At 48.6% G+C, this 27792-nt stretch overlaps 1 protein-coding gene across 1 annotated transcript in view; it reads left to right on the top strand.

Annotated features, from left to right (window-relative positions):
• Nucleotides 1–27792, top strand: part of LOC140389655 (uncharacterized) — a 152087-nt gene that overhangs the window by 110895 nt on the left and 13400 nt on the right. Inside the window, exons 5-13 of the mRNA XM_072473984.1 lie at nt 5610–5654; nt 12932–12994; nt 13172–13225; nt 14215–14241; nt 16387–16464; nt 17560–17613; nt 22285–22320; nt 22417–22458; nt 26522–26593. Of these exons, the coding sequence (XP_072330085.1) occupies nt 5610–5654; nt 12932–12994; nt 13172–13225; nt 14215–14241; nt 16387–16464; nt 17560–17613; nt 22285–22320; nt 22417–22458; nt 26522–26593 (471 nt within the window). The remainder of the gene's footprint in view (nt 1–5609; nt 5655–12931; nt 12995–13171; nt 13226–14214; nt 14242–16386; nt 16465–17559; nt 17614–22284; nt 22321–22416; nt 22459–26521; nt 26594–27792) is intronic.

The raw sequence follows: 27792 nt of genomic DNA, 5'->3' as shown, positions 1-27792 counted from the left end.
GTTGCGGGTCTTGACAAAATGGAAAAAGCGAGTGACCCCCGGGTGGCAGAGGTCCTCGTGGAGGGCTCGGAGGCGGTCCACTTGTGCGGTGGCACATGTGCCGCGGGACAGGGCGTCAGGAGGCTCATTTAGCTTCCCGGGGACGAAACAAGATCTCGCAGTTGTAGGTGGAGAGTTCGATCCTCCACCGCAAGATCTTGTCGTTTTTTATCTTGCCCCGCTGTACATTATCAAACATGAAAGCAACCGACCGTTGGTCAGTGAGGAGAGTGAATCTCCTGCCGGCCAGGTAATGCCTCCAATGTCACACAGCTTCTACTATGGCCTGGGCCTCATTTTCGACTGAGGAGTGGTGGATTTCGGAAGCATGGAGAGTACGAGAGAAGAAGGCCACGGGTCTGCCCGCTTGGTTGAGGGTGGCCGCCAGAGCTACGTCGGACGCATCGCTCTCGACTTGGAAGGGGAGGGACTCGTCGATGGCGTGCATCGTGGCCTTTGCAATGTCTGCTTTGATGAGGCTGAAGGCCTGGCGGGCCTCTATCGATAGGGGAAAAGCTGTGGATTGGATCAGGGGACGGGCCTTGTCCGCATGGTTGGGGACCCACTGGGCGTAGTAGCTAAAAAACCCTAGGCAACGTTTCAGGGCCTTGGCGCAGTGAGGGAGGGAGAACTCCATAAGGGGGCGCATGTGTTCAGGGTCGGGGCCTATAACTCTATTTCGCACTACGTAGCCGAGGATGGCGAGACGGTCGGTGCTAAACACGCATTTATCCTTGTTGTATGTAAGGTTAAGGATTTTAGTGGTCTGGAGAAATTTTCGGAGGTTGGTGTCGTGGTCCTGCTGGTCGTGGCCGCAGATGGTGACATTATCGAGATACGGGAATGTTGCCCGTAAACCGTACCAGTCAACCATTCAGTCCATCTCGCGCTGGAAGACCGAGACTACGTTAGTGACACCGAAGGGAACCCTTAAGAAGTGATAGAGCCGCCCATCTGCCTCGAAGGCAGTGTATTTGCGGTCACTAGTGCGGATGGGGAGCTGGTGGTAGGCGGACTTGAGGTCCACCGTGGAGAAGACCTTATAATGCGCGATCCTGTTTACAAGGTCGGATATGCGGGGGAGAGGGTACGCGTCCAGCTGCGTAAACCTGCTGATGGTCTGACTGTAGTCGGTGACCATCCTATGCTTCTCCCCGGTCTTTACTACCACTACTTGACCTCTCCAGGGGCTATTACTGGCTTCAATGACTCCTTCCCTCAGTAGCCTTTGGACCTCTGACCTAATAAAGATCTGGTCCTGGGCACTGTTGCGTCTGCTCCTGGTGGCGCCAGGTTTGCAATCCGGCGTGAGTTTCGCAAACAGGGAAGGCGGGTCGACCTTAAGGGTCGCGAGGCCGCAGACAGTAAGGGGGGGGGTATAGGGCGGCCGAATTGGAAGGTCAGACTTTGAAGGTTACACTGGAAGTCTAAACCCAGGAGTGTAGCCGCGCAGAGGTGGGGAAGGACGTAGAGACAGAAATTTTTGAACTCCCTTCCCTGGACTGTGAGGTTTGCTACACAAAACCCCTTTATCTCCACTGAGTGTGAACCGGAAGCCAGGGAGATTTTTTGATTGATGGGGTGGATGAGGAGAGAACAGCGCCTTACCGTGTCAGGGTGTATGAAGCTCTCCGTGCTCCCACGGTCGATTAGGCAGGACGTCTTGTGCCTGTTGATGAATACGGTCGTCGTAGCAGTTGAGAGTGTTCAAGGCCGAGACTGATCCAGAGTCACCGAGGCTAGTCGCAGCAGTTGAGAGTTCTCTTCGGGCAGTGCGTGGTCAGCCGAGCTGGGGTCCTTGGGGTTCATCCAAGATGGCGTCTCCCATTGGTCGCACATGGCTGGGGGTGGACAAAATGGCGGCGCCCATCCCTCCAACCTGGCGTCTGTGGAACAAGATGGCGGCGCCCAGGGTCCGCACGTGGCCCTGGAATGTGAAGATGGCGGCGACCGCAGGCCGCACGGGGCCCGTGGAGAAGTTAGTGGTTGCGGTCCGCATTTGCCGCCGGAGACTGCGGCAACCGCCCGGGCCTGGCAAACCCCCACGAAATGGCCCTTTTTGCCGTATCCCTTGCAGGTGGATGCGCGGGCCGGGCAGCGCTGGCGGGGGTGTTTTGCCAGCCCGCAAAAGTAGCAGCGGGGCCCCTCGGGGTTGCCAGGCTGCCTTGCATTGCAGGCCTGTGGGGGAATGGGGAAAGTCTCGAGGTCGGCCGCGGAGGGGTTCCATACTGCCCAGGGGGCTGCCACGCGGTCGGGAATGCGGGCGTTCCTGGAGGCCACGTCCAGGAAGTCTGCAAGGGCCGGTGCCTCCCTGAGACCCAGGGTGGCCTTTTCTAACAGGCGCTGGCGGATTTGTGACGATAGCATACCTGCCACAAAAGTGTCCCGGACTAAGAGTTCCGTGTGTTCGCTTGCCGAAACTTGCGGGCAGCCGCAGTTTCTGCCCAACACCAGGAGTGCACGGTAGAATTCCTCCAGCGATTCCCCAGGGGTTTGTCGCCTTGTTACAAGCAGGTGTCGGGCGTAGACCTGTTTTACCGGGCGAATATAGTGTTCTTTTAGCAGCTCTATTGCTGCATCGAAGTCTTCCGCTTCCTCGATAAGGGTGTAAATCTCCGGGCTCACCCTTGAGTGCAGGACGTGCAGTTTCTTCTCTCCCGTGGGTGCTTTTTCGGCGGTCTCGCGATACTCTTTAAAGCACGCCAGCTAGTGCTTAAAAATTGCCGCTGAGTTCGCCACGTGGGGGCTAAGTTGCAGACACTCCGGCTTGATTCGGAGCTCCATCCTGTCTTCTTAAAAAACTAGCCTATTAAATTGCTGCACGATCAATGACCACTAAAGCGAGGTTGTAGTCCAACTGAAGGCTTTAATAAGCTAGATGTTTCCCCCAGCAGTTCAGGTACAGAATGAAGGCTGCTGGGGCAGCACGGGTTCTTATACCCCGCCTATCAGGGCGGAACTATCATACATTCTACCAATAGAAAGCAGACAGTTTCCACCAATGGTGCTTTAACCTGTCAGGTATCGTAATACCTATAATACCACAGGGGGTTACCCAGATGGGCTGGCGCCATCGACTGGAAGACCTGTGGGAGAATGTACATGTGGTCAGTGGGAGGGATGGGTCAGTCTGGTTTGTGATGGCAATAACAACTCAAGTGTGACAGATCCTCAGGATGGGGCCTAATGGATCCTCACCTCTGCGGCATACGCCAACGTCCACATTGGTGACCGTTCTATCCTTGCCACCCCGTCACCTCTAGGGCCTGTTCCTTGAAGGTGGTGAGTGTCATGATACAGACAGGTACAGACAGCAGTTAATGAACACAGAGAACAGGACATGACCAATGAGCAGGCAGGACACTCAGGGGTGGTATCTCACTATAAAAGGCACAAGGCACTCACACTCCACCTCTTTCCACTGATGAACATCTACAGAGTGAGTCAGGGTGTATATACAGTATCACACCTCCAGCACGTGGCTAAGAGCTAGTCTGGTTCAGTCAGACAGAGTAACCACACTTAGGTTAGCAGAGAGTCGAACTCATAGAGCACTGTGCTAACTCTGCTACTGGTTCAATAAATCAGATTGAGCTAATTTCAAGGTCTGGAGTATCTTTTGGTTAAAGCTGCATCCAGTTGCAGCCTGTGTTATCCCAGAGTACATAACACAACAGTGAGAATTCATTTGTCCGGCATGCCTCCATCAGCCTGGGTCGTCTCCCAGCGTTTGTGAGAGAGCTTCTCTTGCGGAGACACAGAGCGCATCATTAGCCACAGCGGTTGGGGGAGGTTGTGAACAAAGGGTTGGGGGGAGTTGAAGGAAGGGAGGGTGAAGGGAGGGTTGGGGACAGCATGGAGGGTTGGAGGGGGCAGAAAGGTCTCGGAAGGGAATGGGGGCATTGGTGTCAACCCACCCATGCTGCCCGGTGTAGGTCGTAGACCTTCTTATGACACTGGAGGCCAATCCTCCTGGTCACATTCCCCGAGCTCATGGCCGCCTCCACCTCGTCCCAGGTGGCATTGGCTACCCTGTGACTCACCCTCCGCGACCCTCGGGGGAACAGGACATTCCTCCTTGCCTCCACCGCATCAAGGAGCCTCCCCAGGTCTGCATCCCCAAAACTTGGGGCCGGTCTTCTCGGCACCATGGCTGCGAGCTGAGAGGGGTTGGCTGAGCAAGTGCTGTTTAAGTGCTGCTTGACCGTGTTAGCAGGGGGCTGGCGAGCGCGGTCCCAGCAAATTGGCTGGCAAGACTTCATTTGCGGCGAGAAGCCGACGGGGCCTTGTTAAGTGGACCAAGTAATGGTGAATAGCGTTGCTGGCCTCACCGGGCAGAGTGCCAGAAAACTGACGGCAGTTCCCACCCACTACTACACTGAGAAATCTTTCCGGCAAATCGCACCTATTATATTTTAGCTTGCTAGATATATCACATGACTCGCTGTGAAGGTGAAAATAAGCACTAATTCAGATGATACCTTGGAATTAAACTGCTAGATGGCAATTTAGTAAGTAGACAGATTAAAAATGTAGAAGGAAGAGCAGACAATATATTTAAATAATTGTGTATTTAACCAAGCCAGAATATACAAAATGGCACTAATTTTCCTGCACTAATACTAGCAAGTCTTTTAAAGTTGTAAAGAGGTTTTGCAATTTATCCGTCGAGCTCAATCAGAGCTGTCAATCAAACATTTACCTTCAAAGACAGTTGTTCAAAATCATGAGGGCTCCAGGCAGAACAGATAAAGAAGAACTTTTTTCATTGACTGAAGGTTGAGAATTAGAGGCACTGATTTAAAATGATTAGCAAAAGGATCAAACTGAGAAAAAACTGTTGTCGACACTGAGCAGTTAGAATCTGGAATGCAGTGCCTGAGGGTGCGGTACAGACGGACACAATTTTGGTTTTCACAAGGGACTTGGATAAGAACATGAAACAAAGGTATTTGCAGGGTTACCAGGCAGAGTGAGGGAATGGGACTAGCTGTGTTGCTATTGCAAAGAGCCTGTAATGACACAATAGGCCAAATGGCCTCTTTCGACAACAACAGGGATCAGTTTAGCTCAGTTGGCTACACACCTGGTTTGTGATGCAGAGCAAGGCCAGCAGCGTGGGTTCAACCCGCCTTCTCAACCTTGCCCCTTGCCTGAGGTGAGGTGATCCTCAGGTTAAACCACCACCAGTCAGCTCTCCCCCTGGGGGAAAGCAGCCTATGGTCATCTGGAACCTCTGCGACTTGACCTTTTCCAGACAACTGTCAGTCGTAAGGGTGTGACTAAGTTACAGACAATTCTCAGGTTGGAGCATGCCATCCAAAGCCTCACCCATAATGGATCGTCAACTCTAACATCACCCTTAATCAATACAGAAATTTTATATAATCAAGTTCTTACTTTCACATATCAATATTGCACATTGTGATTTCAACCTATCAGTCCAGAAGTGGTTATATTAAAAACCAGCTCCTCGTTGTGTTTGCATGTGCTCATAACAATTCTACACACTGCACAGTCTGTAATGTAACCGTATCACTTTATAACTTCCGTCTTCTTCATTTTCATAGGGACCTCCAGGTTTACCAGGCTATGCAGGGAATCCTGCTGTTCCAGTAAGTAAATAAAAATGACAGGGTATATTTGTCCAACTGAACATTCCATGCAATGCCAGTCTGTCTTTCAGCACTGGATACACAGAGCATAAAACACCAAGCAAAAATACAAAATAAATACAAGGTAAAGCTTGATGCGTGATAGGGTAGCATTATGGGCCGGTGTCCTGGCTCAAATTTAGCAATAACCACTTGCATTTATATTGTGCCTTTAACATAGTAAAACATCCCAGGTACTTCAAAGGATAGGACACAGTATTGGTAAAAATGCACTTCAGCAGGTATCCAGTGTCATGTTTTGCATTGGCACCAGGAAAGGTGTGAATGTCAGCAACTCATCATTTCCTGTTCTCATGATTGGGCGTGTTATCATTGGCTGCTAATCTCCTGTCTACCTCAATCCTTGAGGTGTACGCAAATGAATGAGAGTTTCTGCCTTCGCCAGTTTCCGCCCCTCCTCGCGTCAGGCAGATTCAACGGCGCGAGCGGAAAATATCGCGAGAAGGCCAAAGTCGCATTTTACACTGACATAAACGCATGACACGGTCTCCCAACATTCAGAGTCGGGAACATATTTTAATATATTAACGTTTAATTATCAGGCCCTGGCGAGCAGACCTCCTTCGGAGCTCAGGTGATTCCAGCGCTAAGGGTGGAGAGGGTCATGTTCAGGCACTGCTCCTTGGCAGCACTTGGGCAACCTTTAAAAATGGCAGCTCGATCCTCGGTGTCCAGGTTGCAGGCGAGGCGGGCGAATCAGATGCCATGGAACCCCCCCCTTTGTGTTTTTCCTTCAATGTCTGGAACTATGTGGAGAAGAAAAGCACAATTGCTGTTGGTGGCTTAGTGGCGTTTTGCCGGCCTGACATTGGCCTTTGCCGATTTCCGGGAATAACCTCGCCCCATATGTCATAGAATCATAGAATCCCTGCAGTGCAAAAGGAGGCCATTTGGCCCATCGAGTGTGCACCGACCCTTCGAAAGCCCACCCTACCCAGGTCCACTCCTCCGCCCTATTCCCGCAACCCCACACTAAGGGGCAATTCAGCATGGCCAATCTACCTAACCTGCACATCTTTGGACTGTGGGAAAAAACCGGAGTACACGAAGGAAACCCTCGCAGACACTGAGAATGTGCAGACTCTGCACAGCCAATCACCCGAGGGCGGAATATAATATAATCTTTATTGTCACAAGTAGGCTTACATTAATACTGCAATGAAGCTACTGTGAGAAGCCCCTAGTCGCCACATTCCAGTGACTGTTCGGGTACACAGAGGGAGAATTTAGAATGTCCAAATTGCCTAACAGCACGTCTTTTGGGACTAGTGGGAGGAAAGGAAACCGGAGGACCCGGAGGAAACCCACGCAGACACGGGGAGAACGTGCAGACTCCACACAGACAGTGACCCAGTGGGGAATCGAACCTGGGCCCCTGGAGCTGTGAGGCAGCAGTGCTGACCACTGTGCCGCCAATGTCTCCTGTGATGCTTTAAACATAAACGAATGTGGGCCATATAACACTTATACACACTAATAATAGCTGTCAAATTTAGCCATTGTGATTCAAAGGTGTTGTGGTCCGGTGGCTAGCATCCCTACCTCTGGGCAAGAAACTCCAGGTTGATGTACTAAGGCCCGATTTCATGTTCATAACATGGCCAAACATCAGCCTGTGCATTCTTTCAATAATGCCTGATGGTATATAGTAAAGAGCGGCAGAATTTCCTGTTCAGCTATCCTGAGGAAAACAATGGCAAACCGCTGCAATGCGTGCCAAGCATGATCATAGACCAATACAATGGGAGTCCAGGGGAAACAATGCTGGATGAAGGGGAGGAGAAATTCATTGGGGGCAAAATTCATAGACAGAACTCCATTTCGTGCAGCACTATGAAGACCTGCCTGGGGGAACAGGCTACACTTTTTGCCACCACCTGTGTGGGTGTCCTCTCTGTGCATTGGAACATATTGATTTGGCGCTATCTTGATATCACACAGCCTAAACGACTGGTGAATCCCACATTTGGACAAAACAGCTCCAGGCAACACCTGTTTTCTCCACTCCTGAAAAAGCAGCAGCAAGGTGGACCCTGCAGTAACCTCTACAAGGCTGCCTGTCAGTGATCCTATGCTGAGGCAGGCAGGGCCATCCTCTAGGCCTGCCTGGACTGCTGACCTCCCTCCCCGGGCTCCCGCCCAGAGGTCTCCTCCAGATAACTAAACTAGCCCTCGCCATCACCTGGAGGTCAACTGTAAAATCCCAGTCAGCCTCCTTTAATTCACCTCACTAGATCCTTTACGAGCCATGTTGGTTGACCACTGCATCATGGCAGGTAACTCTGCAGCCTCACTCCCATTCCACACTCTGCAAAAATGGACTGGAGACACGATGGAAGCTGGAAACCGGCAGCCTGCCTGCGGTCGCTTTTATTTTAGCTCCCTTTTGCCTCCAGATCCTTAACTGAATGATTGATTGTCCCAGGAGCTTGTGAACCTCCCATGCTGCCCTCTGCCTGTGAGCTCTGTGCACAGCAGGAGATCCCAGCAGCATTGTTTCCTGATAGCAATGCAGATGGGCAGATGCCATGGTCCAAACATACCTAAAGAATCACCCTGAGAATGGAGTGGGAACAGGTGGCAAGAAAGGCTAACTCCTTTCTAGCTCCCACCCGCCTCCATTCCCTGCCCCTGCCCAAGGAGTTGCCATTTCTGGCCACCTTTCCCCAATCCAATCTCAGAGAGGTTCTTTCGGAGAAAGTGCCCACCCCCCTGCAACCCCCATCCCTGGCAGGGCCGTGCATCGCTAATACCTCCGGGACCACATGGACCCCTCTCACTGCGCTGGTGTTCTGTTTCCAAGAGTCTCCATTGCAGCAATTCTTCTCAGCTGCTTCCATTTAAGAGGCAGCCATTGTCACCTGTTACCCGTGATCAGCAAACAATGCTGCTGGGGCCCCCTGCTGTGTACAGAGCACAAAGGCAGTATTCAGAAGTAAAGAACAGCACTTGAGGCACACCAACAAGTGGCACAATCACTCAGACAAGGTGCGTACATGGACTTTGTACATTGCCATCCTCAATCTGCGTGTACATCATGAATTACAACCCTTAGAACAAAGAACAAAGAAATGTACAGCACAGGAACAGGCCCTTCGGCCCTCCAAGCCCATGCCGACCATGCTGCCCGACTAAACTACAATCTCCTACACTTCCTGGGTCCGTATCCCTCTATTCCCATCCTATTCATATATTTGTCAAGATGCCCCTTAAATGTCCCTATCGTCCCTGCTTCCACTACCTCCTCCGGTAGCGAGTTCCAGGCACCCACTACCCTCTGCGTAAAAAACTTGCCTCGTACATCTACTCTAAACCTTGCCCCTCTCACCTTAAACCTATGCCCCCTAGTAATTAACCCCTCTACCCTGGGGAAAAGCCTCTGACTATCCACTCTGTCTATGCCCCTCATAATTTTGTATACCTCTATCAGGTCTCCCCTCAACCTCCTTCGTTCCAGTGAGAACAAACCGAGTTTATTCAACCGCTCCTCATAGCTAATGCCCTCCATACCAGGCAACATTCTGGTAAATCTCTTCTGCACCCTCTCTAAAGCCTCCACATCCTTCTGGTAGTGTGGCGACCAGAATTGAACACTATACTCCAAGTGTGGCCTAACTAAGGTTCTATACAGCTGCAACATGACTTGCCAATTCTTATACTCAATGCCCCGGCCAATGAAGGCAAGCATGCCGTATGCCTTCTTGACTACCTTCTTCACCTGTGTTGCCCCTTTCAATGACCTGTGGACCTGTACTCCTAGATCTCTTTGACTTTCAATACTCTTGAGGGTTCTACCATTCACTGTATATTCCCTACCTGCATTAGACCTTCCAAAATGCATTACCTCACATTTGTCCGGATTAAACTCCATCTGCCATCTCTCCGCCCAAGTCTCCAGACAATCTAAATCCTGCTGTATCCTCCGACAGTCCTCATCTCTATCCGCAATTCCACCAACCTTTGTGTCGTCTGCAAACTTACTAATCAGACCAGTTACATTTTCCTCCAAATCATTTATATATACTACAAAGAGCAAAGGTCCCAGCACTGATCCCTGTGGAACACCACTGGTCACAGCCCTCCAATTAGAAAAGCATCCCTCCATTGCTACTCTCTGCCTACTATTGCCTAGCCAGTTCTGTATCCACCTTGCCAGCTCACCCCTGATCCCGTGTGACTTCACCTTTTGTACAAGTCTATCATGCGGGACCTTGTCAAAGGCCTTACTGAAGTCCATATAGACAACATCTACTGCCCTACCTGCATCAATCATCTTAGTGACCTCCTCGAAAAACTCTATCAAGTTAGTGAGACACGACCTCCCCTTCACAAAACCGTGCTGCCTCTCACTAATACGTCCATTTGCTTCCAAATGGGAGTAGATCCTGTCTCGAAGAATTCTCTCCAGTAATTTCCCTACCACTAAAGTAAGGCTCACCGGCCTGTAGTTCCCGGGATTATCTTTACTACCCTTCTTAAACAGAGGAACAACATTGGCTATTCTCCAGTCCTCCGGGACATCCCCTGAAGACAGCGAGGATCCAAAGATTTCTGTCAAGGCCTCAGCAATTTCCTCTCCAGCCTCCTTCAGTATTCTGGGGTAGATCCCATCAGGCCCTGGGGACTTATCTACCTTAATATTTTTTAAGACACCCAACACCTTGTCTTTTTGGATCACAATGTGACCCAGGCTATCTACACCCCCTTCTCCAGACTCAACATCTACCAATTCCTTCTCTTTGGTGAATACTGATGCAAAGTATTCATTTAGTACCTCGCCCATTTCCTCTGGCTCCACACATAGATTCCCTTGCCTATCCTTCAGTGGGCCAACCCTTTCCCTGGCTACCCTCTTGCTTTTTATGTACGTGTAAAAAGCCTTGGGATTTTCCTTAACCCTATTTGCCAATGACTTTTCGTGACCCCTTCTAGCCCTCCTGACTCCTTGCTTAAGTTCCTTCCTACTTTCCTTATATTCCACGCAGGCTTCGTCTGTTCCCAGCCTTTTAGCCCTGACAAATGCCTCCTTTTTCTTTTTGACGAGGCCTACAATATCACTCGTCATCCAAGGTTCCCGAAAATTGCCGTATTTATCTTTCTTCCTCACAGGAACATGCCGGTCCTGTATTCCTTTCAACTGCCACTTGAAAGCCTCCCACATGTCAGATGTTGATTTGCCCTCAAACATCCGCCCCCAATCTATGTTCTTCAGTTCCCGCCTAATATTGTTATAATTAGCCTTCCCCCAATTTAGCACATTCATCCTTGGACCACTCTTATCCTTGTCCACCAGTACTTTAAAACTTACTGAATTGTGGTCACTGTTACCGAAATGCTCCCCTACTGAAACATCTACCACCTGGCCGGGCTCATTCCCCAATACCAGGTCCAGTACCGCCCCTTCCCTAGTTGGACTGTCTACATATTGTTTTAAGAAGCCCTCCTGGATGCTCCTTACAAACCCCGCCCCGTCTAAGCCCCTGGCACTAAGTGAGTCCCAGTCAATATTGGGGAAGTTGAAGTCTCCCATCACCACAACCCTGTTGTTTTTACTCTTTTCCAAAATCTGTCTACCTATCTGCTCCTCTATCTCCCGCTGGCTGTTGGGAGGCCTGTAGTATACCCCCAACATTGTGACTGCACCCTTCTTATTCCTGATCTCTACCCATATAGCCTCATTGCCCTCTGAGGTGTCCTCTCGCAGTACAGCTGTGATATTCTCCCGAACAAGTAGCGCAACTCCACCTCCCCTTTTACATCCCCCTCTATCCCGCCTGAAACATCTAAATCCTGGAACGTTTTGCTGCCAATCCTGCACTTTCCTCAACCAGGTCTCTGTAATGGCAACAACATCATAGTTCCAAGTACTAATCCAAGCTCTATGTTCATCTGCCTTACCCGTAATGCTCCTTGCATTAAAACATATGCACTTCAGGCCACCAGACCCGCTGTGTTCAGCAACTTCTCCCTGTCTGCTCTGCCTCAGAGCCACACTGTCCCTATTCCCTAGTTCTCCCTCAATGCTCTCACCTTCTGACCTATTGCTCCCGTGCCCACCCCCCTGCCATACTAGTTTAAACCCTCCCGTGTGACACTAGCAAACCTCGCGGCCAGGATATTTATGCCTCTCCGGTTTAGATGCAACCCGTCCTTCTTATACAGGTCACACCTGCCCCGGAAGAGCTCCCAGTGGTCCAGATAATGGAAACCCTCCCTCCTACACCAGCTGTTTAGCCACGTGTTTAGCTGCTCTATCTTCCTATTTCTAGCCTCACTGGCACGTGGCACAGGGAGTAATCCTGAGATTACAACCCTCGAGGTCCTGTCTTTTAACTTTCTGCCTAGCTCCCTGAACTCCTGCTGCAGGACCTCATCCCCCTTCCTGCCTATGTCGTTAGTACCAATATGTACAACGACCTCAGCCTGTTTGCCCTCCCCCTTCAGGATGCCCTCTACCCGTTCAGAGACATCCTGGACCCTGGCACCAGGGAGGCAACATACCATCCTGGAGTCTCTTTCACGTCCACAGAAACGTCTATCTGTGCCCCTGACTATAGAGTCCCCTATTACTATTACTAGTGGCTGAAAACCAGGGCAAATAATCTTCTGACCCATGAAATCTGCTGGACTCACATTGGCCTTCATATTACAGTAAGAGTCAGATAAGAACCTGGAGAAACTCCCATTGAGAGAGAAATTATTTTCTGCTTAAGCTGCTAAATGAGGGTGGTGCTAGAGCAAAATTAGCTCATAATGTCCCTCTACTGTGAAATGTGCTGTAACGCAACCTTAGAAGATCTCAGGCTACAGCCATATTTGTGTTTCCCACCCTAGCCATCAGCCTGGCCCACCTGAATGTGAATGTCCTGAATTATGGATAGTTTTTGCACAATGTCAATGAGCACCGAGGTGCAGACTGTGCTAATTCCCTTTGCTTACTGAGCTATGGAGGCAACATCAGAAGGGGAGGGGGCTACTCTCCTATTAGCCTGTCCTGTTTTATTTTACCCAGAGCTACAAAGACAGTGTGCAGCAATTAATCCTTACACTATTACGCACTTTGTGCATCATTATGTATACTGATGCACTGTTGCCTTTGCACTTGTGTATTCTAGCCTGGTTGAACAACTCATGTAAACATACGTTCACTCTTGATATCATAACATTTTCATTAGTAAGCTTTTTGATATAAATTGCAAAATATCTTTACTGTTTAGGGTTTCCCTGGAAAGGATGGTCCTCAGGGTCCTAAAGGTATACCAGGATGCAATGGCACAAAGGTACGTTCAACTTTAAAACATCAATTTGTCAAAGCAAAATAGCTAGCATTCGAGTGCAGACCAGGAAGTATTCAGATTTTCCATTATAATCTGCTGTTAATTTTAGACTTCTGAAAGTATGTAAACATTGCCTTATGAAGGAATACATAAAAATTGCAAGTACCTTTTTTTTTGCAGGGTGATTCTGGCTTTCCAGGAGTTCCTGGCTTAGAGGGATCTGAAGGGCACCACGTATGTATTTTTCAGAGCTGACTGAAGACAATGCTATCGAGTAGGTTTTTATTTACACTCTCCCTGGCTGTTGTCCCTTTCTATTGCGCACCAGGCTTCTTCTCCACAGACAGGACAGGACAGGAAAAAAAGTGGTACAATTGTAGAAAGGTAACCGGAAGCTTTGCCAATCACTGAAACGGGCTGAGAGCTAATATTGCTTCGTGAGCTGAGGGACTGCATCTTGTACCAATGCCACTCGCCTTTAAGCTGTGTAACTATTTACCCCAAATAGTTTTCTCCCAATCAGTGAATGGTGATGCAGTAAATGTGGCTTTTTGTGGTCGTGTTAAACAAGTTCTTCATTGCACTATGTGTTAAAACAATAAGAAGTCTTACAACACCAGGTTAAAGTCCAACATGTCTTTCAAACACTAGCTTTCGGAGCACTGCTCCTTCCTCAGGTGAATGAAGAGGTATGTTCCAGAAACATATATATAGACAAATTCAAAGATGCCAGACAATGCTTAGAATGCGAGCATTAGCAGGTGATTAAATCTTTACAGATCCAGAGACGGGGTAACCGCAGGTTAAAGAGGTGTGAATTGTGTCAAGCCAGGACAGTTGGTAGGATTTCGCAAGCCCAGGCCAGATGGTGGGGGATGACCTAAAGTCATGAAGATGCCATATCAATGACAAGCCTATTGAAGCGAATTGGTGGCCTGATTTACATCGTAGCTTACTTACATTTCTCCTGCTTTTTAAATCCATTGGCTTCAGTGAAAATGAATGTCAGGAAAGAAATGAAATAGGCCACTGTTTCACTGGTACCCTTTTAACATTACGGCAGAAAGTCAAAACTATTGTCAAACAGAACAATGTCAGACTTTTCAAAGAAGAGTTGGAAAGTTAAATTCCCATGCAAAGCCACTTTACCCATTTTCAAAATTTGGAGTGCTTTTCTGTAAAATAAAATCCTGAATGATGTTTCTCTAAACTTCCACTTTCAGGGACGTCCAGGGTTTCCAGGACTAAAGGTACGTGGTTCTGTAAGAACGCAGCTGACACAGACAACATGGCCCATGTGGCCTCTTCCTGTGCCATACACTTTCTTATGATTCTAAGAAGGTCTTTCATTTAAAAATAAAGTAAATTCTACCTGCTGAAGTACTAAAGAGAGAATGTGATTGGCTAAAGCTTATGCAAAAATCTGTGACTATGGCCTTGAATTTTATTTTGTGGTTCCAAATAGAATTGTCAAAAATATCTGAGGTTTTTTGAGTGACGGTTTTGATGTCATTAAGTTGTGAATAATTACTAAACAGAGTTACAGTGAAGGTTAATATTCACTCAGCAACAATAAGGGTGAAAAGATGCTTAAAGCATTAAGGATGATGAAAAGTGACTGCTGAATTCACCCTGAGGATGAATGTCCACAAAGCGATGGATAGTGCTGATGGTGAGATTGACAGTAAGGGTGATTATTTACACAGAAATTGAGGGTGTAATGCACACATTGGCCATGATTTTCCAATCTCATGGTGGTGGAACCCGCCACGGGAGATTCGGCAGCCCAGCCAAAAGTTCCATTGACGTTGGGTGGGATCGGACATTCCAGGCAGTGGACAGGGCTGGAAAACCCCGACCAGAGGGCAAAATGTAATGCTTTCCCTGGAGGCAGGAGGGAGGCAGGGACATGTATAATTGGGCAGGAAAGTGCAGGGTGAGACCATTTTGCTTTCATTAAGTGCAAGGCAGAAAGGGTCGAAGATGGCCTTCCCTTTTAGAGGTGACTTGAGGTTAATTGAAGTAAACTGGCCATTTCCCAGTGATGTTAGGGCCTCATTCCACTGCTACTGGTGCCACTGAGGCCCATGCTATATTGGCAACTGTCAGGCTAATTCCATTGGTTGTTCTTGTGGCCTGGTTGTGGGGTGGGGTGGGGGAGGGGGTGGTTCTCCTACTTTGGCATCTATGCCAATGGAACCATCCTGCGGCATGTGTTCCCCATATGTGAAGAGCCCCACCTGTCCTTAAAACTAATCAACACCCCAGAAACAAACACCCCCCACATCATCAGGTCCTCCTGACTGGTCCAGGCGATACCGCCTCACTTACCTTTCCTCCATGGCTCCTGGACCTGCTGCAGTACCGGCTGTGGCCACTGCTTCTGATGGTGCTACTGCTACTGGATGGCTGCCGGTCTCTAATTGCCTGGAGCTTTTAGAGGAAAGAAATTCCCCAATACTTGGCGAGGACTCTGTCACCAATTAGATAAGTGCCTGATTGGCATTGAACTGATTTGGGGAGCCTGGGACGTGCTGGCGCACATGCTCACTGCTGCAAACATTAAATTCTATCCGTAGTTTTGAGAGTTAAGGTGAATACTTATATTCATACACAAAATGGGCGGAATCTTCTAGTCATTTGTCAGAATGTCAGTTTCAGCGAGAAAACTGGTGTGTGGCTCTCCAGCTGCACAGCCAAGTTTTCTCTCCAGATTCTCTAGCATTCTGTGCACGGAGAATCTGGGGACGTGGTTTACATTATCATGCTGGCGGGCGGGGATGGGCCTGAAAGAGCCGGCAATGACAGCTAATCAGAGATTAGGGTGTGATCTTTAAAGGACACCCTGTTCTGTGTTACAAAGAAACTCCTCCCCATCTCCACACAGACAAGGGGGGTCCACCCCCCAAAAGCATCAGGGCATCCTCTCCCCACCACACAGGCATCAGGGCAACCCCTTCACACAAATATCAGGGTGCCACTCCCCCGCCAACCATTCATAAGGGGAAGCTCCCAAATGTGGCTCCCTAGAGAACCCCCCCCCCCCAGTCATTGCTAGGTTGGCACTGCCAGGTTGGTACTGCCAGGGATCAATGTCAGACAGGAGTGACAGGGAACTGCCCGGGCATGTCCCTTTCCCCCGGGGGCTATACTGACCCTTGCGTCACTGGTAGATTCCCCTCAAGAGCTTCAAGCTTCACATCAGCGAGGTTTGAGTATTCAGTGAGAGGGGAGAGGCGGGAAGGCCCTATAATGATATTCAAATATATTAACATTTATTGAAATGTGGTCCCCGCCCTTTCTGGGTGGGAACCTTGTTGTGTCACGGGCGAGGGGCGTATGAATTACCTGAAAAAAAATAACTGATTAATTTTGCAATATGTTTATCTATAAAGGGTGAACCAGCTCAAATGATACCGTTATATCCAGGAGACAAAGGAAGTCATGGACCTCAAGGTCCTCAGGGACCTCCAGTAAGTGTGATTTCCCAACCACGCACATCTGGTAACATCTGGTGTATTCGAAGTACAGGGTGAGATTGATCTGATATAAAATTTGGCAGAGTAGGGTGCAACATTGGGCATAGTACTGCCTGTTGTTTCGCTGCTGCTGTTCAACTACTATTTAATTCTACCTGGCACCTCACCCTATGATGTAACACTGGAACCCTGATTTCACAAGAGCAGCAAAAAATGTTGTTGAGCTGGTCTGTGGTGCAGACTCGCTTTTGGCAACATCTCGGAGAGCAGGACACATTGAAGGTTGCAAGGTAATTCCCTCCCTTAATTGTGATAGCATTCTGGAATATGAAAAATGTGCCCACTGTGCCTGGCTGCAAAGAAGGTATCGAGGAAGTCAAAGGTTTATGTTCTTTTCACTCTTAGGCATGTTCTTGTAGTGCTTCTCAACCATCCCTCTGGGAGATACCATTTTGAGCATTGTGCGCAACCATTGATGTTTGTTAAGAAGTCTTAGAACACCAGGTTAAAGTCCAACAGGTTTGTTTCAAACCACTAGCTTTCGGAGCACTGCTCCTTCCTCAGGTGAATGAAGAGGTAGGTTCCAGCAACATATATATAGACAAATTCAAAGATGCAAGACGATACTTTGAATGCGAGCATTTGCAGGTAATTAAGTCTTTAAAGATCCAGAGATAGGGGTAACCCCAGGTTAAAGAGGTGTGAATTGTCTCAAGGCAGGACAGTTGGTAGGACTTCACAAGGCCAGGCCAGATGGTGGGGGGTGAATATAATACGAGATTAATCCAAGGTCCCGGTTGAGGCCTTACCCGTGTGTGCAGAACTTGGCTATAAGTTTCTGCTCCGCGAACTTGCAGCCACAGGCCCTCCTCTGTTGTTAGGGGTTTCTTGTTGAGGTCAGCAGAATAAGTAGTCTCTCAATGGCCACGCTTCTCCTCCACAGAATGTGAGGGCTTCCGGGATACTGGCTAATTATTTGCATGAGTTATTACTGCTCATCGGACACCACCAGAAAATAAAATGTTTTTATAATCAAGAGTTCAAATGCATTCAGGAAAAATATTTAATGTATTAATGGTTTAATTTAAGGGTCAACGAGGACCTCCAGGGTGGCAAGGACCCAGTGGGCCTCCAGGTCCCTTGGTAAGTATCCCTTTTTCCTACACTAAATGTCTCTGAGGCTTTATGCAGAAGATTATGGGTGACTGCTTATGTTAGTATGGTATATACTGCTTATGTTAGTATGGTATATACTGCTTATGTTAATATGGTATATACTGCTTATGTTAGTATGGTATATACTGCACTCTGCTTTAGCACAGTTGCCAGGACAGCTGGTTCGTGATGCTACCAACAGCGTGGGTTCCATTTCTGTACTGGCTGAAGTTATTCACGAAGGCCCTGCCTTCTCAATCTTGCCCCTCACCTGAGGTGTGGTGATCCTCAGGATGAAACACCATCGGTCGGCTCTCCCCCTCAAAGGAGAAAGTAGCCTATGGTCACCTGGGACTACGGTGACTTTACTTTATGTCCTTCAGTGGCAGCTGACTAGCCTTAATTTTGGGCGCCGAATAACACTGAATCACAATGCTGCCCCAACAGCTCTGTATCTCAGACAATACTGTGACTCACTGCCAATGATGAAGCCAAGGGATAGCTGAGTGCCGAGGAAAGTGAAATTGTTTTGCCTGACAAGAAGATCCAAGAAAATCAGTCCAGCTGTTAAACTGACTATTTTGCCTGAGTGAAACTAATTCATTCCACGTGTACCAGAGTTCAAACCTGGGATGGTATGGATCCATTTAGCTCAAGGTCACCCCCAAGCAACACGGTAGCACAATGGTTAGCACAGTTGCTTCACAGCTCCAGTGTCCCAGGTTCAATTCCCGGCTTGGGTAACTGTCTGTACGGAGTCTGCATGTTCTCCCCGTGTGTGCGTAGCTTTCCTCCGGGTGCTCCGGTTTCCTTCCACAGTCCAAAGATGTGCATGTTAGGTGGATTGACCATTCTAAATTGCCCTTAGTGTCCAAAATGGTTGGGTGGGGTTACAGGGATAAAGGGGATAGAGTGGAGGCATGGGGCTTAAGTAGGGTGCTCTTTCCAAGGGTCGGTGCAGACTCGATGGGCTGAATGGCCTCCTTCTGCACTGTAAATTCTATGATAAATCCATCACTGAACCACAAGGGGAATGTAAGCAACACTTCAATTCAGTCAAAGTTCTTGTTGAAGATATTCCTCTGTGAATGGGGAGATTATTCAAAGACATTCTCAATTGTAGGGTATGTATACGCAACAGGACCAGCATCGTTGCAGGGATGATTGCTAGTACTGTTGGAGAGGGATTAAACTAACTTGGCAGGGAGATGGGATCCTGAGAAAAGGTTCAGGAAGGTTCAGCAGGGGGAGTTGCACAGCCAGAATTAGAGCAGAGTCAGGAAGGCATATACGTTATGGGCCAGTTAGGTCACAAGGGTGTTTGGTAGGATTGGATGATATTTATTTTAATCCATGGAATCTGACGAACAAGGCAGATGAGTTGAGGGCAAATTAAAACATGGGGGTGTGATGTTATTGCTGTCACTATCACATGGTTGGGAGAGGGGCAGGATTTGCAGCTCAATATTCCAGGATCTTCAAGCGAGACAGGGGAGGAGGTAAAAGAGGAGGGGGTATTGCAATTTTGATTAGGGAATCAATTATGGTAGTAAGGAGGGATGACATCTTAGAAGGCTCTTGAAATGAAGCCAAATGGGAAAACTTAAAACCCAAAAAGGAGAAATCACATTGCTGGGAGTGTTCTAAAGGCACCCTAACAGGCTGAGAGAAATAGAAGAGCAGATGTGTAGGCAAATTTCAGAGAAGTGTAAAAGTAACAGAGTAGTGATAGTGGGGATTTCAACTTCCCCAGCATTAACTGGGGTAGTCATAGTGTGAAACGTTTACAGGGAGCAGAATTCTTAAAATGCGCCCAGGAGAACATTTTAAGCCAGGACATAGAAGATCCTACAAGAGAGGGGACGGTCCTGGACAAAGCCATGCAAATGGTTGAAATATCAGTGCGGGAGCATTTTGCAGACAGCGAGCTTAATTCTGTTAGATTCAAGATTGTTATGGAAAAGGACAAGGATGGACCTGAAGTCAAAGTTCTAAACTGGGGTAGGTTGATTTAAATATGATCAGATATGATTTGGCCAGAGTTGACTGGGAGCAGACACTTTTAGGTAAATCTGTGACAGAACAGTGGGATGCATTCAAGAAGGAAATAGGAAGAGCGCAGGGCCAACATGCTCCAATAAAGAAAAAGGTGGGAATAACAAATCCAGTGAACCCTGGACATCGAGGGATATATAGCTTTGGATAAAGAGAAAAAGGGAGGCTTATGGCAGATATCGAGGGCTCAAATAAGTAGTTGCCCTAGAGGCACATAGAATGTGCAAGAGGGAACTTAAAAAGTAAATTAGGAGAGCAAAAAGGGGACATGAAAGGATACTGGCAGATAAAATAAAGGGAAATCCAAAGGATAACTAGGAAAAGAATAGGGACCACCAAGGATCACAATGTTAATTTGTGTGTAGAGCCGGAGGATGTTGATAGGGTTCTAAATGAATGCTTTCTGTCGGTGTTCACTAGTGAGAGGGATGATGGGGGTATGGAAATCAGGGAGAAGGACTTAAAGAAATGAAAGAAATGAACATAGACAGAGAGGAGGCTCTGAGTGGTCTGGCAGGCTTAAAAGTAGATAAATATCCAGGGCCGGAGGAAATGTATCCCAGGCTATTGAGTGAGGCAAAGGAGAAAAGGCAGGGGCTATTTTCTCTCTGACCACAGGAGAGGTGCCGGAGGACTGGAGGATAGCCAATGTGGTACCATTATTCAAGAAAGGAGGAAGGGATAAATCAGGAAGCTGCAGGTCGTTTAGTCTAGCCTCATAGTTGGAAAAAGTATTCTGAGAGACAGAATGAATCTGCATTTGGAGAGACAGGTTTTGTTAAGGAGAGGTCATGTCTGATCGAATTTTTCGAAGAGATGACCAGGTGTCTAGATTATAGCAATGCATTTGACGTAGTCTACTTGGACTTCAGCAAGACTTTTGATAAGGTCCCACATGAGAGACTGATAGCAAATGTGTCCATGGTGTCCAAGGCAATTTGGCAAATTGGATCCAGAATTGGCTGAGGGGCAGGAAGCAGAGGCTGATGGTCGAGGGGTGTTTTTTTGACTGAGTGCCTGTGTCCATGGGGTCCCGCAGGGATCTGGGGTGGGGCCCTTGCTGTTTGTGGTTTATATAAATGATTTAGACATTAATGTAGGAGGGTTGATCAGTAAGTTTGTAGATGATACGAAAATTGGTGGGTTGGTAAATAGTGAGGATAGCCTTCAATTACAGGAGTATATAGACGGACTGGTCAGATGGGCTGATCAGTGGCAAATAGAATTCAATCCAGATAGGTGTGAGGTGATGCAATTGGGGAGGACAAACAAGGCAAGGGAATATATGATAAACAGCAGGACCCTGAGAAGCACCGGGGATCAGGGGGACCTTGGTGCACAGATAATAAGGTTACAGGATCATCTTGAATTCACAGAGCAAAAATTAAAATGTAACATTTGCTTCCAATAGTCTAAATTTCAACGTAAGGAACAATCAAACTTGAACATGCTCGCAACTTTCTCTGAATCAAATCAAAACTGTTTGCTTTGGGAAGGATTGGTGAAGCAAGTCCAATTTTGCAGTAGTGTTTATTATCTTCCCAAAGATGGCTAATGAGGCCCATTCAGGATCCGCAGACTATTTTTTCTTTCAAAAATTTTTTTTTTCAGAGTATTCAATTAATGGTCAATTTAGTGTGGCCAATCCACCTACCCTGCACATCTTTGGGTTGTGGGGGTGAAACCCACGCAAACACGGGAGAATGTGCAAACTCCACACGGACAGTGACCCAGAGCCGGGATCGAACCTGGGACCTGGCACCGTGAGGCAGCGGTGCTAATCACTGTGCCAGCATGCTGCCCGTATTTGCAGACTTTATGACACGCAAGGCATCTGTTGTTATGTGGGATGCCTGGTCATGTAATCGTGACCAGAGGTTTCCAGTTTCCAGAACACAAACCTGCTCCCTTCACCATTCACGGGTCGCCGAAGAGCCTGGGAGATGTGCTGGGAAAGGGAGACACTTGTGCGCGACACCTTCCAGCATGGAGAAACTGACTGTTGCACACCAGCTTCTGTCATGATATTTAGATCAGCATATCATGGTGCAATCACACACACACTGATGGACATGCAGTAGGGCCAACCAACACACACACAACATCGCAGCCAATCACCAGTGAGAGCACACACACTATAAAAATAGGGGACACTACAGTTCCCGCCGATTCCAGCAGCAGCCAGCTCAGAGCACCGAGCTCAGAGCCTGCCACTCAGACATTCACCATATGCTGAGTGCCTCACCCAGATAGTAATAGGACAGGGTCCACAGACTAGCTGGTAATGCCGTACCCAAGTTAGCAGTGTGCTGTTACAGTTGAGTAGTTAATAAAAATGCGTTACACCATCTCCAGCCGTGTTGGATCGTTTGTACACCAGAACACCTAACACGACAGCTTCCACATGTATCTCGACAGAACGAAACATTGATCCCATGGCGAGGAAATCAAGACAATTGGAGGTTTTTCTCTGCTGTAGTCTTTGCCTGCCGCTGAACAGCCGTTGAGATATTCCGGATGATATCTGACAAACTTCAACAACCAGTTTCACGCAGCTGAAATATGTTTTAAATTTTACTTTTTGATCTTTCTATTTGTTGCTAGGGTCCGCCAGGACCATATGGTCGTCCAGGACAAAAGGTATGTGTGGAACCAGCTTTGCTTCTTTCAGCCGTTTAAAAGATTCCTTTAAATCTTTGGTAAAATATAAATCTGCTTGAATTTTTCTTTGTGCAGGGCAACATGGGATTGTTCTTTGTGGGTTCCAAGGGTGACAAGGTAAGAGAAATTTTTATGGGATTATGACTGGGAGTGGGCACCATAAGATCTAATAATTTGATTGTGTAAACAGAATTGAACACAAATAGTGGAAAATGGACATTGTTACGGTGGGGGGGGGGGGGGGGGGGAGAGAGAGAGAGAGAGAGAGAGAGAGAGAGAGAGAGAGAGAGCGGGGTTTACACTGCCATGATTTCCCTGCTCACTAATCATCCATAAACAGAAAGGTGTTTTTTTATTCTTATTATAAATGGTGCTTTATTTTCCCAACTCTCAAATTTAGAGATGTTCCAATCCTCTAGTAATAACTTACTCAGCAAACTCAGGGTAACATGAAATAAAAAGTCGGTGATTTTTACACACATTCTCTCCCTGTCTCTCACACATACTCTGTCACACATGCACACACAGGGCTGGATTCTCCACTGTCGAGATTCTCTGTTTTGTCGGCAGCCTGGGGGTTTCCCGATGGTGTGGGGCTGTCCCACAATGGGGAACCCCATTGACCAGCCGGTGAAACAGAGAATCCCGACGGTGTGCTGAACCAGAAATCTGGTGCGGCGGGACGGAGAAACCTGCCCACAATCTCACACACCCTCACATACACACACTCTCTCACACTCACACACTCTCACACACTCATATACACACACTCTCTCACACTCACACACTCTCACACACTCACACACTCTCTCACACTCACACACTCTCTCACACTCACACACTCATATACACACACTCTCTCACACTCTCACACACACACTCTCTCACACTCACACACTCTCACACACTCACATACACACACTCTCTCACACTCACACACTCTCACACCCTCACATACACACACTCTCTCACACTCACACACTCTCACACACTCATATACACACACTCTCTCACACTCACACACACTCATATACACACACTCTCACACTCACACACTCTCACACACTCATATACACACACTCTCTCACACTCACACACACTCACACACTCATATACACACACTCTCTCACACTCACACACTCTCACACACTCATATACACACACTCTCTCACACTCACACACTCTCACACACTCATATACACACACTCTCTCACACTCACACACTCTCACACACTCATATACACACACTCTCTCACACTCATATACACACTCTCTCACACTCACACACTCTCACACACTCATATACACACACTCTCTCACACTCACACACTCATATACACACACTCTCTCACACTCACACACTCTCACACACTCATATACACACACTCTCACACACTCATATACACACACTCTCTCACACTCACACACACTCTCTCACATACTCACACGCACACACTCATATACACACACTCTCACACTCACTCTCTCACTCACACGCACACACACTCACTCACACACTCATATACACTCTCTCTCACACATACACACTCTCACACACACACACTCACTCACTCATATACACACTCTCTCACACTCACACACTCATATACACACACTCTCTCACACTCTCACACACACACTCTCTCTCACATACTCACACGCACACACACTCATATACACACTCTCACACTCACACACACACTCTCTCACATACTCACACGCACACACACACTCATATACACACTCTCACACTCACACACACACTCTCTCACTCACACACACACACACACTCACTCACACTCATATACACACTCTCTCACACATACACACTCTCACACACACACACACACTCACTCACTCATATACACACTCTCTCACACTCACACACACACACACTCTCACGCACACACACTCACACTCTCTCAAACTCACACACACACTCACTCACACACTCATATACACACTCTCTCACACTCACACACTCACTCACTCATATACACTCTCTCACACTCACACACACTCTCTCACGCACACACACTCACACTCTCTCAAACTCACACACACACTCACTCACACACTCATATACACACTCTCACACACACACACACACTCACTCACACACACTCACTCACACACTCATATACACACTCACACTCTCTCTCACACACTCTCACACACACACACACTCACTCACTCATATACACACTCTCTCACACTCACACACTCACACACACTCTCTCACGCACACACACTCACACTCTCTCAAAATAACACACACACTCACTCACACACTCATATACACACTCTCACACACACACACTCACTCACTCATATACACACTCTCTCACACTCACACACTCACACACACTCTCTCTCACGCACACACACTCACACTCTCTCAAACTCACACACACACTCACTCACACACTCATATACACACTCTCACACACACACACACTCACTCACACACACTCACTCACACACTCATATACACACTCACACTCACACACTCTCTCACACACACACACACTCACACACACACTCACACACACTCACACACTCTCGCACACACACACTCACACACTCATGTACACACACTCTCTCTCACACACTCACTCTCTCACACACACACACTCTCACACACACACACTCTCACACACACACACTCTCACACACACACACTCTCTCACCACACTCTCTCTCACCACACTCTCTCTCACCACACTCTCTCTCACCACACTCTCTCTCACCACACTCTCTCTCACCACACTCTCTCTCACCACACTCTCTCTCACCACACTCTCTCTCACCACACTCTCTCTCACCACACTCTCTCTCACCACACTCTCTCTCACCACACTCTCTCTCACCACACTCTCTCTCACCACACTCTCTCTCACCACACTCTCTCTCACCACACTCTCTCTCACCACACTCTCTCTCACCACACTCTCTCTCACCACACTCTCTCTCACCACACTCTCTCTCACCACACTCTCTCTCACCACACTCTCTCTCACCACACTCTCTCTCACCACACTCTCTCTCACCACACTCTCTCTCACCACACTCTCTCTCACCACACTCTCTCTCACCACACTCTCTCTCACCACACTCTCTCTCACCACACTCTCTCTCACCACACTCTCTCTCACCACACTCTCTCTCACCACACTCTCTCTCACCACACTCTCTCTCACCACACTCTCTCTCACCACACTCTCTCTCACCACACTCTCTCTCACCACACTCTCTCTCACCACACTCTCTCTCACCACACTCTCTCTCACCACACTCTCTCTCACACACACTCTCTCTCACACACACTCTCTCTCACACACACTCTCTCTCACCACACTCTCTCTCACACACACTCTCTCTCACACACACTCACTCACACTCTCTCACGCTCTCGCTCGCACACACTCTCTCTCACAAACTCTCTCTCACAAACTCTCTCTCACAAACTTTCTCTCACACTCTCACTCACTCTTTCTCACACACTCTCTCTCTCTTACACATTCTTTCACTCTCACGCACTCTCTCGCACACTCTCTCTCTCCCTCATGCACACATTCTCTCACACACTTACGCTCGCACAGTAGGTTACTGTATGGGCCATTAGCACATTATTAGAGATTAAGATCTGCGAAAGGTTGTCCTCAATTTTCCGGCCGTTTCCGTTGGTGGGAAAATCCGGTCCCATCGATGGCGAACCCCACCATTGGTTTCCCAGCGGCTTGGAGAGGGGAAACCCCATTGACAATGGCAAAACCAGAAGACCCCACTGCTGGCCAACAGTGGGCTACCTTGACTTCCACCGTGGGGGAGGGGGGGTGGAAAATCTTACCCATTATCCTTGTTTGAAGTTGGCTGGAGCAGAGCAACCTCTGGGCCATTGTGTTGACTGTGCTTGGTTACTCATGCTATTCCAGGAGTGTTCCAGTCCGGACATTTGATGGACTAGCCTTTGATAACTCTGAAAGCTCTGGAAGACAGCATGTGACCAGCTGGATGCAAGCTGTGCCACTGACTGATTCGGCACCTGTACTGTGATATTTTGATGTTTTTTCAACACGCTTCAGTAATTATGTCTAAACTGATGAACAGCAGATACATTCCAATTGACCTTCTCAGGTTATGACTTCTTCTGATAAATTGATGCTTATGTTGGAAACAGGGTCTGAAAGGTCTTCCTGGCCCTGTTTATCGACCAGTGGATGGTCCAACCATTACTGAGAAAGGACAGAAGGTAAGTTATGCTTTCCAAAAGAAGCAATTAAATCTGAATAATACTGCCTTGATTTATGCCGGAGCACTCTATTCTTTATTGTATTGAAGTGTGAGCTTGGGTCAGCTGATTGCACTTTTCTATCTGAGTCAGCAGATTGCGGCTCCAAGATCTACACCAGGGGCGAGATTCTCCGACCCCCCCGCCGGGTCGGAGAATCGCTGGGGGCTGGCGTGAATCCCGCCCCCGCCGGTTGCCGAATTCTCCAGCACCGGAGATTTGGCGGGGGCGGGAATCGCGCCGCGCCGGTTGGCGGGCCCCCCCACCCTCCAGCAATTCTCCGGCCCGGATGGGCCGAAGTCCCACTGCGAGAATGCCTGTCCCGCCGGCGTGGATTGAACCACCTACCTTACCGGCGGGTCAAGGCGGCGCGGGCGGGCTCCGGGGTCCTGGGGGGGGGCGCGGGGCGATCTGGCCCCGGGGGGGTGCCCCCACGGTGACCTGGCCCGCGACCGGGGCCCACCCATCCGCGGGCGGGCCTGTGCCGTGGGGGCACTCTTTTCCTTCCGCCTTCGCCACGGTCTCCACCATGGCGGAGGCGGAAGAGACTCCCTCCACTACGCATGTGCGGGGATGCCGTGAGCGGCCGCTAACGCTCCCGCGCATGCGCCGCCCGGAGATGTCATTTCCGCGCCAGCTGGCGGGGCACCAAAGGCCTTTTCCGCCAGCAGGCGGGGCGGAAATTAGTCCGCCACGGGCCTAGCCCCTCAAGGTCGGGGCTCGTCCCCCCAAAATGCGGAGGAATCCGCACCTTTGGGGCGGCGTGATGCCCGACTGATTTGCGCCGTTTTTGGCGCTGGTCGGCGGACATTGCGCCGATACCAGAGGATTTCGCCCCAGGTCTTGAAATGTGTGTGTGTGTGTGTGTGTGTGTGGTGGCCCGGGATGGGGGGGGGGGGGGGGGGGAGTCCAGAATCCAGCCATAACCTAGGCTGACAGTTCAGTGAAGATCCTGTGAGCCTGAGACCGGGGACAGAGACTATCCTTGCTCGGTGTGTCATTGGATCGATTGTAAATCTCACTGTACTTTGGTCGATAGAAATACAAATGCCCAATAAATTAAATACATTTCTAAGTTCACAGAAAGATTCAAAATCATGATTCACCGGCACAGCTGCTGAGACGTTGAATTTTCAGTCAATGCTAGCATCTGCCTTGTT

The sequence above is a fragment of the Scyliorhinus torazame genome, chromosome 14 (assembly GCF_047496885.1).
Source record: "Scyliorhinus torazame isolate Kashiwa2021f chromosome 14, sScyTor2.1, whole genome shotgun sequence".
NCBI classification, from domain to species: domain Eukaryota; kingdom Metazoa; phylum Chordata; class Chondrichthyes; order Carcharhiniformes; family Scyliorhinidae; genus Scyliorhinus; species Scyliorhinus torazame.
This window is presented reverse-complemented; position numbering and strand designations above follow the sequence as displayed.